The sequence below is a fragment of the Gorilla gorilla genome, chromosome 10, assembly GCF_029281585.2.
Source record: "Gorilla gorilla gorilla isolate KB3781 chromosome 10, NHGRI_mGorGor1-v2.1_pri, whole genome shotgun sequence".
In the NCBI taxonomy this organism is placed as follows: Eukaryota; Metazoa; Chordata; class Mammalia; order Primates; family Hominidae; genus Gorilla; species Gorilla gorilla.
In genome coordinates, this window is record NC_073234.2 from 33,731,378 (window position 1) to 33,745,036 (window position 13,659).

At 39.5% G+C, this 13,659-nt stretch overlaps 1 protein-coding gene across 1 annotated transcript in view; it reads left to right on the top strand.

The window, feature by feature from the left end:
• PIK3C2G (phosphatidylinositol-4-phosphate 3-kinase catalytic subunit type 2 gamma) overlaps positions 1-13,659 on the top strand; it is a 364,289-nt gene that overhangs the window by 71,486 nt on the left and 279,144 nt on the right. The window contains exon 11 of the mRNA XM_019039448.4: positions 9,193-9,315. Within this exon, the coding sequence (XP_018894993.2) occupies positions 9,193-9,315 (123 nt within the window). The remainder of the gene's footprint in view (positions 1-9,192; positions 9,316-13,659) is intronic.

Here is a 13,659-nt window from a genome sequence, read left to right on the forward strand (position 1 = left end):
GTGGCCATTAAAGCTTCTGCCTCTTTCTTGTGTCCCCCCATCTCTATTGTAAAAACAGAGTTGGCCACTTTCAGGAGGTCCTCTAAAGTAGTATCTGTTCCCAGGGCCTGTTTCTGCAGCTTCCTCCTTATATCAGGGGCTGCCTGAGTAATAAATTTATCCTTTATGTTTAGTTATCCCTCACCAGAATCAGAAGATAGAGATGTGTGCTTTACCAAGGGCTCTCAGCCTTTCTGGAAAGGCAGTGGGATTCTTATCAAATCCCTGGTCTTTCATGAATAGCTCAGTATAGTTGAGAGGCTTGGTCCAAGTCCTACATAAATCCTCCATTATGCACACCTGTAAGTGTCTCTTCTTCCATTCTCCCATCTCATCATTGAGATCCATTCCAGGGTCATCCATTGATAGTGCATCTTTCATTTGGATAAAGTTCGGCACCTTCCCTGATGCTATACGTGATACAAAGCTCATAACCAAATCACTCTGTCACTTGCAGAGCAGTCTGCTTCTCAGTGTTAGTCAGGGTTTGCTTTAAAAGTAACATAACGTCTTTCTAGGAGAGTTCAAATACTTGGGTTAAATTCTGGAAAGCCTCTCTATATCTGTCAGGGTCATCTGAAAACTTGCCAAGATCTCCCTTAATTTGCCTCAAGTCCTGTAGGTAGAAGGGGACCTGGACCTTACTGGGGCCAAATCCAACAGGCATCTGTTGGAGGGGCAAGAGTGATACTGGGGCTTGTCTAGGGTATTTCTAGGAGGGGGCAAGCTGGAGAGAGGACGGGGAGAACCCAGAGGAGCAGGGCTGAAGGGAGCTGGCTCCCCTGTGGGAGGTGTCTCTGGGGCTTGTTTCTTTAATTCCCTGAGACTGCCCCTTGCAGCCTCTCCTGAGATGGCCAATAGGAGGGATGGATCAATCCTACACTGTTGGCAAAGGTCTGGATTGCCCTGCAAGGTAAAGAAAGCCTGCACATATGGGGTCTCAGACAATTTGTCCTTGCATTTACAGAAAAGTTCCAACTGCCAGATGATATCAAAATGAATGGTTCCCTCCTGAGGCCAAGCCAGTCCTCATAATTTGGCCAAACTTTTGTGCAAAGGGCTAATAGGCATTTTTCCTCCAGATTTGGAGGGTCAAAGCAGTCACAGTCATTCAGGATGCACTCCAGAAGAGTATAAACTGGTGATGGTGGAGACAGTTGGTTGCCCATTCTGAAAGACAAGGAAATAGGCATCCCTCATTTCCCTTCCTTCTTTCAGCAAAAACTCAGATGTGAGGGAGGGGAAGCAGGCATCGCCCCTTTCTCTTCTGTCTTCTTATTCTCAAGTTCTGGTGACCTTACACAGATGCCACCCACAGGTGCCATTGCAGCCTGCACCCATGAAGCAGGGAGGTCTTAGAGAATAGGAATTGTCCACATTCACTTATGCCACGCCTCCATTCCCCCTACTGTCAGCAACCTTTGGGTTTCCCAGGCCTTATCTGTGTCATGGAGCATGGCCTCCTTCCGTGACCTGGAGGCTTAATTAGCAGAAATTGGTCCTGCCCATTTACATTGTGCCTGTTTCCTTGCTTGGATCCCTCAGATCTGGTTTTCCTTCCTAAGGCCTTAACCTGAAGCTTGGAATCAGGTTGGGAACAAAAGGTATTTCAGGGTCCTTTTAAATTAAATCCCAAATGGGCCCTGCCAAATTTGCAGTTATCAGCCAGCAGGGCTCACTCTTCTGTTGCCTCCCTATCGTAAGCAGAGTGCTGAGGTAGGAAAAGAAACCTCTCACTTAGAAAAGAAAAAAGAACAAAAACAGTTTAAAGGGCAAACGGGGGTGGTCCAGGGAAAGAACCTCTTGCTTTCTACGAATAGGTTACTTTAATCATTGTATCTCTCCCCTAGTTCCAACCAGGCTGAACTCCTTGCCAGGGAAGGAAAGAGTCTATGGGCTTGTGGCAGGAGGGGACGGCATGCAGAGAGCACTGGCCAGCCGGCTGCACGGGGTCCCTGGCCCCAAAGACTACCCTGGGGCCTGGGCAGCATGCACCGCTAACTCCCACCACCCCACTTGGCTGTTGGGCACAGCACATGCATGCTACGGACATGCCCAGGCACCCAAGCCTGGAGGGGAGGGGATGAGAAGGGAACCGCCATTCACCTGCCCATCCCATTCACACACCTGTGGCCATTGGGGTTTGGGGTCATACCTCTAAGAACATATGGAAATTGTATTGTTCTGAGTTGCATATCTGATGGCTGGACCAAACATACATTCTGCCTAGTGTCATTGCTGCAGTTTGTAGTAGAACCCTTAACATCATAAAAGAAGAGCCAGGAGCCATTTCAAACCATGAAAGAAGGAAGGAAAGATATCAAAGGAAAAGTCTGGGGGTCTTGGCTGACACCTTGATAGACACTTGGGGAACAGGTCCAGTCTTGTGGCCTTCCGGCAATACTGAGGAGTGGCCTTGGCAAGAGGCCTTCAGTTTCCCCAGGACTTTATTCCAGTCCCACATGACAACTAGACCTCCAGGAAGGGAAACAGAGCCAACATTCCTTTTACCCAAAAGAAAGAGACAGATGGCAGGTTGCATCCTATCCCCTGCAAATGGCATAGCTCAGAGGAAAGTCTGAGGACAAGGAGAGATAAATCCACATTTTGCTTACCCTCTGAAGTATCCTGGGCAAGCCCCCAGATGAAACGGGATAGTTCCCTTGACCCCTTCACAGGAGTCATGAAGGGGTTGGCTCATTTACTCAATCCATAGCTCTCAGCCCCTCACAGGAGGGGGAGCACGCCGGTGACTGGGTGTATGGGCCAGGACAAGTGCTTCTGGGTGCTGATAGGAGTAGAACTCCATGTGGCCCTGTGGCAGCATCTGGGGGGTACCTACAATCCCTGGCACCCCAGAGGACATGTGTTACAGTACACTTTTAGCTTTGCCATCCACGGACAGCTTAAGTGTCTAACAGCTCAGTGTGACAGCCCTCTGTATCCTGAGCTCTTGTTTGATGTCCAGGAAGAATTAGGTCACATAAACAAATTGAAGATGGTAAATGTGGGGGATTTCACTGCCAATGAAAGTTGCTCTCAGTGGGATGGAGAGCTGGAAAGGAGATGGAGTGGGAAGGTGGTCTTTCCCTGGAGTTTGGCCGTCCCTGGCTGAAATCTTCTGAAAGGTCCCGCTGTCAAGCCGCCCCTCTGAAGTCAAGCTGCTTCTTGCTGACCTCAAGCTGCTTTTTCTCTTCTTTCTTTCTCTGCTGCCCATCTGTCATTGGAGCCTGGGGTTTTTATGGTTATAGGATGGGGCGGGGGGGGGGTGAGCCAAAAAGTAACATTCAAGTGGGAAAACAGGAAGACACGTCCTCACTTTGGGCTTCAGGTCCAGGCTTGAGGGTGAGGCTTTGCCAGGCACCCCACCCTTTTCTGTCTAGTATTTCCCTGCCTCCTGTCTGTATCAATACCAAACTCTTTCATTCTAATTATCACACTAAATTGTTAGGCAACAGTACATATAAAAGATCAAGAGATGACAGCTATAAAAACTAAAAAAAGATATCTCACAATGTTAAGAACATTTTATTTTAAAAGACCTGTTTGCTGTTTAGATATGTGGGAAAATTTGCTACTTGCAGAGAATTTCTATTATATACATATATAACAGTTTAAATTAATATTGCTTTTACTTATTAAGATTTTTTACAAGATTTTATAGTTTTGTCAGGAGGTGTGGGTGTGTGTGTGTGTGTGTGTGTTTAATGTTGGAAAGCTCGTCAGATATTGTGTACAAACATGTTTTACATTTAAGTTAAAAATATTCAAACACAGTATGTACTTTCCAGAACTGATGCGAAATATTAGCACTATTGTTAGTTATCCTATGAGTTCATTAAATGTTTAAAAATCTAATGCACACAAATTCTCATTCAATTTAAAATTGCAAAGTGAATAAGTATTGTTAGAAACTTTGGCTCCAGTGCTGAATTTCACATTAGAGGTTTATACAAAAATCTAGTGCTAAATAATTTATGTTTACCAAAACATTAGCATATTGTTTCTTCTTTTTCAATCTTTTAAAAATTGTGGTAAAAATACAGAAAATGAAATCTACCCTACTAAAAAAGCTTAATTGTAAAGTACAGTAATGTTAACTACATGTGTATTGTTGTATGGGAGATCTGTAGACCTTTTTCGTCTGGCATGGCTAAAATTCTTCCTCTTCCTTTTCTATCTCCAAGTGCCCGGTAACCAACATTCTACTTTTTTGCTTTCAAGAAGTGGTATATTTAGTATTTGTGTTTCTGTGATTGGCTTATTTAATTTAGCATAATGCCCTTAATATTTATCCATGTTGTAGTATGACAGGATTTTCTTCCTTGTCAAGGTTGAATAATATATCATTGTATGTATATACCATGTTTTCTTCATCTATTCACCCACTGGTGAAAATTTAGATTCTTTCTACATCATGGCTACTGTGAACAATGTTGAAATGAACATGGGAGTTCAGATAGCTCTTCAAGATCTTAATTCAGTTCTTTTGGATAAATACCCAGAAGTAGGATTGCTGGATTATATGGTAGTTCTATTTTTAATATTCTGTATTCCACTTTTTTCTGCTCTCATATTTATTATTTCTTTTCTTCTGCTAACTTTAGGCTGAGTTTATTTACCAAACTAACATTTGCCAGTTCTGCTTACCAGAAGTGGTCCACTAGGCACTTGCATCCCACACTTGGCTTTATGCCAGCAAGCTGGGATGCTTGCCCATTTAAAATGTAAGGATAGTTTGAGATCATTTCAACCCCAAGATGTCTAATAATTTATGATCATCACATTGGATCGGGCACCTTAACTCAGCATTTGGTTCATCTCACAGCAGCAGTGCTGACCATCAAAGTATCAAGGAAAACAGGTTAGAAATTTGACTCTCAGGAACCACTTAATTAGAAAGAGATCAAATTCTGAAATGGTGTCATACATTTCTGCCACTGAAGCAGTGAGGCAAAAAGACAGGAAAAGAACTTAACCCAGTTAAGAAGAATGCCAGTACAAAAGTTAACCAAAAAAAATTCCTACCCTCAGCTGGTCAACATCATCAAAATCATCCTGTCCCACAAAATCCTCATCTCTTCCAGGAACCAAAGAAAGAGTTTCAGCCTTGATTCTCATGACTTTATTATAAATTGGTAATGTTTGCAACCACATTGTAAAATGGGGGCTTTGGAAAATTAGACTCATCTGTGTAGTCAAATATACCATACTCTCTGCAGAGTTGATGCCATAAGGTGGAGGAACCTCACCTGAAGCATTCTCAGGTTCCTCAGGCTCTTCCTCATTCTATAAATGTTGGTACTTGCTGCTGCAGACCAGCTCAACTGCCACTGGTGCCACTAATGCCAACTCCATGGTGCAGCAGGCTACAGGGAAGGGAGGGCGAGTGAGCAAGCTGAACAGGTGCAGGAGCTGCAGCCTGGGAGTGCTGAAGGGCTGAAGGCAAAAGGCTGAAGGCAAAAGGCCTCAGGTGGATCTCAATGGCAGCCACTGCACCTGGGCAAGATGCTCTCCTCAAGCTGTAAGCACTGCCAATTCTGAGATGTTTTGTAATTGCCCTTTTGATTTCTTCTTTGAACTGTTGGTTTTGCCGGAGTGTGTTGTTTAATTTCCACCTATTTGTGAATTTTCCAGATTTCTTTCTGCTATTGACTTTGAATTTCATTCTCCTGTGGTCAGAAAAGCTACTTGATATTATTTGAGTTTTCTTAAATTTGTTGAGATTTGTTTTGTGACCTAACGTGTCATCTAGCCTGGAGGGTGTTTCCTGTTTGCTTCAGAAGAATACGTATTCTGCTCCTGCTGAGTGGAATGTTCTGTATATATCTGTTAGGTCCATTTGGTCTATAGTGTTGTTCTAATCCTCTGTTTACTTACCTTCTGTCTGGTTGTTCTACTTATTAAAAGTGGGTTATTGATGTCTAGTATTATTGTATTGCTGTCTATTTATTCCTTCAGCTCTGTCAATGTTTGCATTATATGTTGGGTGTTCTGATATTGCTTTATATATTGCGTGTTCTGATGTTGGGTACGGATATATTTAAAATTCTTATATCTTCCTGGTCAATTTACCTTTTTGTCATTATATAATCTCCTTCTCTTTTTCTTGTTATAGTTTTTTACTTAAACTTGACTTTCATGGTGTAAGAATGGCCACCCCTGCTCCCCTTGGTTACTATTTGCATAGAATAGCTATTTTATCCTTTCATTTTTGGCCTATTTGTGTCCTTAAATCTACATTGAGTCTTTTGTAAGTAGCATCTAGTTGGATCTTATATACTTTTTGTCCATTTAGCCATGCTGTTGGTTAAATGGATAATGTCTTTTGATTGGGGAATTTAATCTGTTTACTTTTAAAGTAATTGATAGTAAAGGACTTACTATTGCTATTTTGTCCATTGTTTTCTGTCTTGTATCTTGTCTTTTCCTCTCTGGCTGTGTATTTTTAGTGTTCGTTGTTATTTTTGTGGGGGAGGTAGTGACTTGCTTTGATTTTTTTCATAATGATATGTTTTGATTTTTTTCTTGTTTGTTTTTTGTGTATCTTCCATAAGTTTCATTTTGTGTTTACCATGAGTCTCATACAAAATATCTTATATTTATAACAACCTTCTTTAATCTGTTAACTAAAATTCAATCACATACGAAAACTCTGTACTTCTATTTCTCCTCCCACCACACTTTATGTTATTGACGTTACAAATTACATCTTTTTATATTACATATCAATTTATTGTTGTAGCTATTTTTGTACTTTTATCTTTTAAATGCTACACCAGAGTTAAAAGTAATTTATTTAGCACCATTACGGTATTCTGTATTTGTCTATATATTTACCTTTACCGGTGAGTTTTATAGTTTTACATGCTTTTGTGTTTCTCTATAGCATTGTTTCATTTCAATTTGAAGGATAGTGTTTAGCATTTCTTACAAAGCAGGTCTTGTAGTGAGGAACTCCCTCAGTTTTTATTCACCTCATAAAGTATTTCTCTTTCATCATTTTTGAAGGATGATTTTATCAAATATGGTATTCTTTAGTGACAGTTTTGCTTTTCTTTCAGCATATTGAATATATTATTTCTCTCCCTTCTGGCTTACAAAGTTTCTGCTGAAAAATACACTAATAATCTTACGAATGTTCTCTTGTACATGATTAGTCACTTTCTCTAGCTGCTTGTGAAATGGTCTTTTCATCTTTTTGACTTTTTATGATTTGATTCTAATATGTCCCTGTGGGGTCTTCTTGTCTTCATAGTTGGCATCCAGTGGGTTTCCTGAATCTGGATGTTCATTTTCTTCCCCAAATTTAGGAAGTTTTTCACCATTACTTTTTCAAATGAGCTTTCCTCTTTTTTTTTTTTCTTTTTTTCTCTTTCTGAAAATCCCATAATGATACATTGATAATATTGGCCTGCTTGATGGTGCCCATTATTCTCTTTGGCTTTCTTCAGTTCATTGTGGGGTTTTTGTTATTGTTGTTGTTGTTGTTGTTTTCATTTCTGGCTTCTCTGGCTGGATAATTTCAAATAACCTGTCTTCAAGTTCACCGATTATCTCCTCTGCTTTATCAATTCTGCTTCAGAATCTCTGTAGTAAATTTCTCAACTCAGTTATTGTATCCTTTAGCTCCAAAATTTCTATTTGGTTATTTTTATAATATTTTCTATATCTTTGTTGATATTCTCATTTTATTCATCCATCATTTTTCATTGAGTATCTTTATGATGGGTATTTTAAATTATTTGTCATGTAATTTATACACCTTTATTTTCTTAGACTTGATTTGTTTTGTTCCTTTGTTTCTTTGGCTAGGTCATGATCCCCTCTTTCTTTGTGTGCCTTATTACCTTGTGTTGAGATATGTGCATTTGCAAAAACAGCTAACTCTCTCAGTCTTTATGGTCTGTCTGGCTTCCCACTGAAAAAAAAAAAAGCTTCAAAAATAAGCCTGGCTAGAGATTCTGGGTGCCTTCCAAACCTTTCATATGAGCACATCTTCACTCTGCTTGTACTTGTAAATTCCCAATTAGAGGGATTTTGCTGGTTTCTGTCTTGTGGAGCTCATGTTTTCTTGCTTTTTCTGGTGTCTCTCTGTGGTACTGCAGGTTCTCTGGAATTTCTGTGAGGTGATCAGATCTTTTTGTTTTCAGTAGTGTGGATCTAAAGTATGCTGCCTCCCATCAGTGCTTCTAGTTGGATAAGACAGAAACCAGTCCCTCAGGCAATATCTTTAAAAGCTGAAGTGCTGGACATATGCTCCTTTCTTCCCCATCACTTTCCCTGACCAGGGAGTGGCTGACAAGGTATATAGGCTTTGTCCACTGTACCATAGGACCTCTGGAACAATAAGAAGCCACCCAACTTTTTTTTTGTTCTCAACAGCCTCCAGGCATCTAGGGTATGCAGGGTCCTATCAGTGCTCCAAGACAGACAAGACAGAAACTAGTCCTTCTGATAGTAGCCCCAAAACTGGAATGTTGGACACACGAATCAACTCTTTTCCTACCCAAGGAGAAGCCATAAATTGGGTTTTTTAAAAAAAATCATTCTATGCTGAGTTGTGGAGAGAAGCAATAGCAAGTACGTGCTAGTAAAAACCATCATCTTTGTTTTCAGTGGCCCCTAAACTGGTGACATTTCCTGTCAGCATTTATATCCAGGAAAGACAAAAGCTAGTTCCTTGGGTAGCCTCAAAGGTGCTAAGTCTAAGTGTTAGATGTACGTCCCCGTGTTCTCTTTCCTTCCTTGGTGGGAAGCCAGAAGTTGAGAGTTTCTTTCTGATCATGCCACACTATGCCAGGGAAGAGGCTCTGGTAAGTGAGTGCCACAAATTTTTCTACCAACTTTGACATGGCTGGTTTTGAATTCACCTGGGATACAGGAGCCTCTTAACTGGTTTCTGGTTTTCTTTCAAAAGGAATTGGTCAGCATATTTTTCTCTCCATGAATAAAGGAAGGTCTTAGGGCCTCCTATTCCACTGTCTCTTTGACACACTCAGCCTAAATTCTTAAAGCAATTTTTAAAGCATGCTTTATGCAAGCAGTCATCACTTTATCATTTGACTTTTGACTACAAAAATAATTGACCCATATAGAAAGCTAGTTTCTTTAAAGTGCTAAGCATATTGAATTGATGTTGTTTCATTTTAGCTACAAAGCATTTTCTTTTACCTGTTGGCTTACATACGCTGGAAAGAAGCTGTGCCAAGTGAGAAACTACAGAAATATTCCAGTCAAGAAATTTTTTTTTTTCTTGGTCAACTGGAATGAAACGTAAGTTTAATCTTTACTGTATCTGGATCATTTATCTAATAAATGCCAGCTTTTTCCCCCTTTTTTTAAAAAGCAAAGGATGTAATTTAAAAAAAATATGCTGCCAGTTGATTTGATTCAGTGGTATGATAAATACGCTAGGGCTAATAGATAACTGACTGTTCAATTCAACAGATTAAAAGTCCATTTAGAAACCTAGACAAGTGTCCAATTCACATTATTGAACTGAGAAAAAGGGAAATTGAAAAAAGAAGAAGACTTATTAATCATTCACACACTGTGCGTATCAGGAATATGCTCTCTTTGAGGCAGGAGTGGAGGGAGTCCAGGTATAACAAAGAAAAGACAACCCTCCTGATAACGTGGGTAATCTCCATTTTCTCAATTTTCTCACATAAGCTGAAGTACAAATTTATTTAAACAATCAAGTTTTTTGACAATAAACATCTATAGATGTGTAAGCTTAATTTGGGGTGACTGGCTCCCACTTCCAACTTCTGTAAAGATTTGTTAAGTCAAGAAGATAAAGTAACTTCCTAACATTATCATTGTCTTTCTCCACTTTTTTGCTACCCGCACCCAACTTAAGCCCTCTCTTTACTCAGAACCCCAGGGGGCTCATCAGCCTCATTCACAGCTTTTCCATGGTTACTGCTGCATTTCCTCACTGCTCTGCCAGCTTGCTCTCAGTCATTTCCCTTCAGTCTCTATTGCTTCACTCAGATCAATATTCTTCCCACCTCAAGCAGAAGAAAATTCCCCAGCCTACTTCCCCTCAGCTCTTTCAGATGATCTGGCTTTCTTAGAAGACAGTTTGACTCCCGCTATGATGCTTTTCCATTAATAAATACGTGTCAGAATTTGTAGAAGAGGATGATGTTAGATAGCACCATCTATTCTACTCTTACCACAATCAATGGAGACTGTGTCCTGAAACATGGCATGTGACCTTCAATTCTCGCATACCTCATGGCTCCTCCCATTCCAAACTAAATCTGCCTTCCTATAGGACCATGACAATCTCTATCTCCCCTTCTTTGGGTAAGGTTCTTTATTCCTTTGACCAAAGACCTGACATTCAATAATAATATCCCTTTTTCTTTCATAGAATCAACTCTGCTTGTAAAATTTTTCAGTAGCTCTCCAATTCTTATAAGGCAAAGTACAAATCATTTAGCAAAGCACACAAGGCCTTTTGTGGTGTGGCCCTTACCTATCTCTGCATCTTTACCTCTAGAATTAACCCCATTCCCCGTTCTTGCTATCCACCAGTCATTTGCATCTTATCTACTTACCCTAACTATCCCTTGACTGTCCACCAGTCATTCTTTGCATCTGATCTATTTACCCTAACTATGAACTGAGAAGTCAGGCCTCTGCCAGGGATCCTCCATGTGTCAGGAACACAGTATTCCACTCGCCCATCTGGGAAACACATAATTATCTTTCACGATGCATCTTTTACCTCCTGTATAAACCCTTCCTGTATCATTGGGCAAAATTGTCCATCTTTTCTTCCCTTGCTTGGTCTAACCTGTACATTTCTCTTATAGTACCTACTGTTTGTTTAGATTTCTGTATGCTCCTACCGAATAATACAAAGATTGTTTTTTTTTAAATTTTATTTAGTGGACAGCAGGTAAAGCAGCACCAGACAAAGAGTCCAGTAAGTGTTATTGGGCAAATTAATAAATTTTGTGTAACAAGTGACTCCTTTAAAAAGTTATTAACCAACCCAGGTGCGGTGGCTCACATCTATAATCCCAACACTTCAGGAGGCTAAGGCAGATGGATCACTTGAGGTCAGAAGTTTGAGACCAGCCTGGCCAACATGGTGAAACTTTGTCTCTACTAAAAATATAAAAATTAGCTGGGCATGGTGGCTCACACTTGTAATCCCAGCCACACGGGAGGCTAAGGTAGGAGATTTGCTCGAACCCAGGAGACAGAGGTTGCAGTGAGCCAACATCACTCTACCTTGGGCTACAGAGCAAGTCTAAAACAAACAAACAAACAAAAAAAAACATTAATCAGTTCAATCCCTAAAATTTTTCTTCTGATTTAATTAAAAGTAATTTCTGGTTGTTTTAAAACATCAGATTTATTTTCAACTCACACACTTATGCCATCATACAGATAATTCAAGATAAAAATCTAATTCTAAACTCAATTTCAAAGAAAAAATTCTGAATGCTAGTTCTGATACTTACTGATTAACTTGGCCCAGTTCCCACAACCAGAAAGTGTCAAAGCTAGCATTTAGACCCACTGTGACTCCTAAGCTGATGGTTTTACTGTGACTTACATACTTTTCCATACAACATATAAAATCTTGACAAGAGTATTTACATCCCATGAATAGTATTCAAGTTTTAACTTAAGAAATAAAATAACAACCTCTATTCTGCTCCATCCTCCTGCCAGCAGCTACCCCATTTCTTTTCTCTGCTTTGTAGTGAAACCTTCCAAATAACTATCTATATTCACTTTATTCAGTTTTTTTTCTCTGCTCTATAACATACTCCAATCAGGCTTTCATCACCTCTGCTCCACTGAAATTGTCACCAGTAACCTTCATGGCTGAATCCAATGTTTGTTTCTCAATCCTCATCTTACAAGACCTATCAGAAGCTTTTGGCACTGTTGATCTCACCCTCCATCTTGAAATTTGCTTTCCACGTGGCTGACTCTTACCTCACTGGCCATTTGTTCTCCATGTCCTTCTCTTCTCCCAGACTGATTATGATCTTAGCCCTTAACCCTCTTCTCTGTTGTATATGTCATTATTCCCTCACTTTTCTCTTATAGTTATATACCTTTAAATACAATTTAAATGCCAACAGCTCCCAAATTTATATCACTAACCCAGGCATCAGTCACAAACTCCACACTTAGAGAATCAATATATCCTAAACTAAATTTCTGATCTTACATTTCAAACTACTCCGCCTATGGATGGCCATTCTGGATAATCAATTCTAATTCTGGTTGTTCAGATCAAAATCCTTAGCCTGAATCTCGTTTCAGACCCTATGTTCAGAAAATCTTAATGGCTGTCTTCTCAAAACATATCCAGAATATGTTCTCATCGCCTTCAATGGTCTAAAAAACCATCATCTCTCCTCTCTATACCACAATAGCTTTATAATGGTCTCCCTACTTCTCTTACACAACAGCTAAAGTTGTGTCTTTAAAATATCAGTCAAGGCATATCATTCTTCTGTCTAAAAATCCTGAACTAGCTCCCCATTTCACTCAGTGAAAAGATAAAATACTTGCAATGGTCTATTGTTTAGTGTCTTCATTTTGTTTCAGTATTAATAGGAGAGGTCTAAACAATATACTTTCAGCCAGGTGCAGTGGCTCACTCCTGTGATCCCAGCACTTTGGGAGGTGGATCATTTGAGGTCAGGAGTTCAAGACCAGCCTGGCCAACATGGCGAAACCCCATCTCTACTAAAAATACAAAAATTAGCCAGGCGTGGTGGCCTGTACCTGTAATCCCAGCTACTCGGGAGGTCAGGGCAGAAGAATTGCTTGAACACTGGAGGAGGTTGCAATGAGCCGAGATTGCACCACTGCACTCCAGCCTGGGCAACAGAGTGAGATTCTGTCTCAAAAAAATAAATAAATAAAAAATTAAAAGTGTAGCTTTCAAAATCTCTCATTTTTCACTCTCAGAAGCTTACTCTGGTTTTAGCAAAACTATTTCATATACAATAAAACAATTTTAAGAAAAATTGTAGTGATTATTCATTCTTAAATAGTATAGTGAGGCAAACATGTGGTTAAAACTTGAGATCTATACTATACCTGTTCCTTGGTTTAAAAAAAAAAAAAGCAATCTGTTTCTGCTTACTGATGTGTCTCTTATTTTTTTTTTCCTTTTTTGTCTGAAAGTTCATTCCTTTGACTTTTAAGTAGCTATACAAAAGTTAAAAAAATTTTCAGTGAAGTTGAGATTATTCTGGCTTTAAAAATCATAGGTATTAAAGAATGGATAAATAACTCCTTGGGAAGCACTTATTCTTATCCTAAAGGAATTTATTTTTCTTAATAAAAATGACAGAATGGAGATTGGCAGTAACTATCCACTGTAACTTATATAATTTCTTTAATTCTTGTTATAAAAAAAGCTCACTAACAAGTGAAGTTATACATGAAGAAGCCAGACTTAATGGGAAAAAAAGAACATTCTAGATCATGTGAGAAATAAAGTGAAATTACAGTTTTCATCCTAGCACAGAAATATGAAAGCTGAATAGAAAGTCAATTATAAGTAAAAGAAAGAACATTAAAGAAATTGCTGTGCATTCCACAGGATCATCAGCATTTTATGTCAAG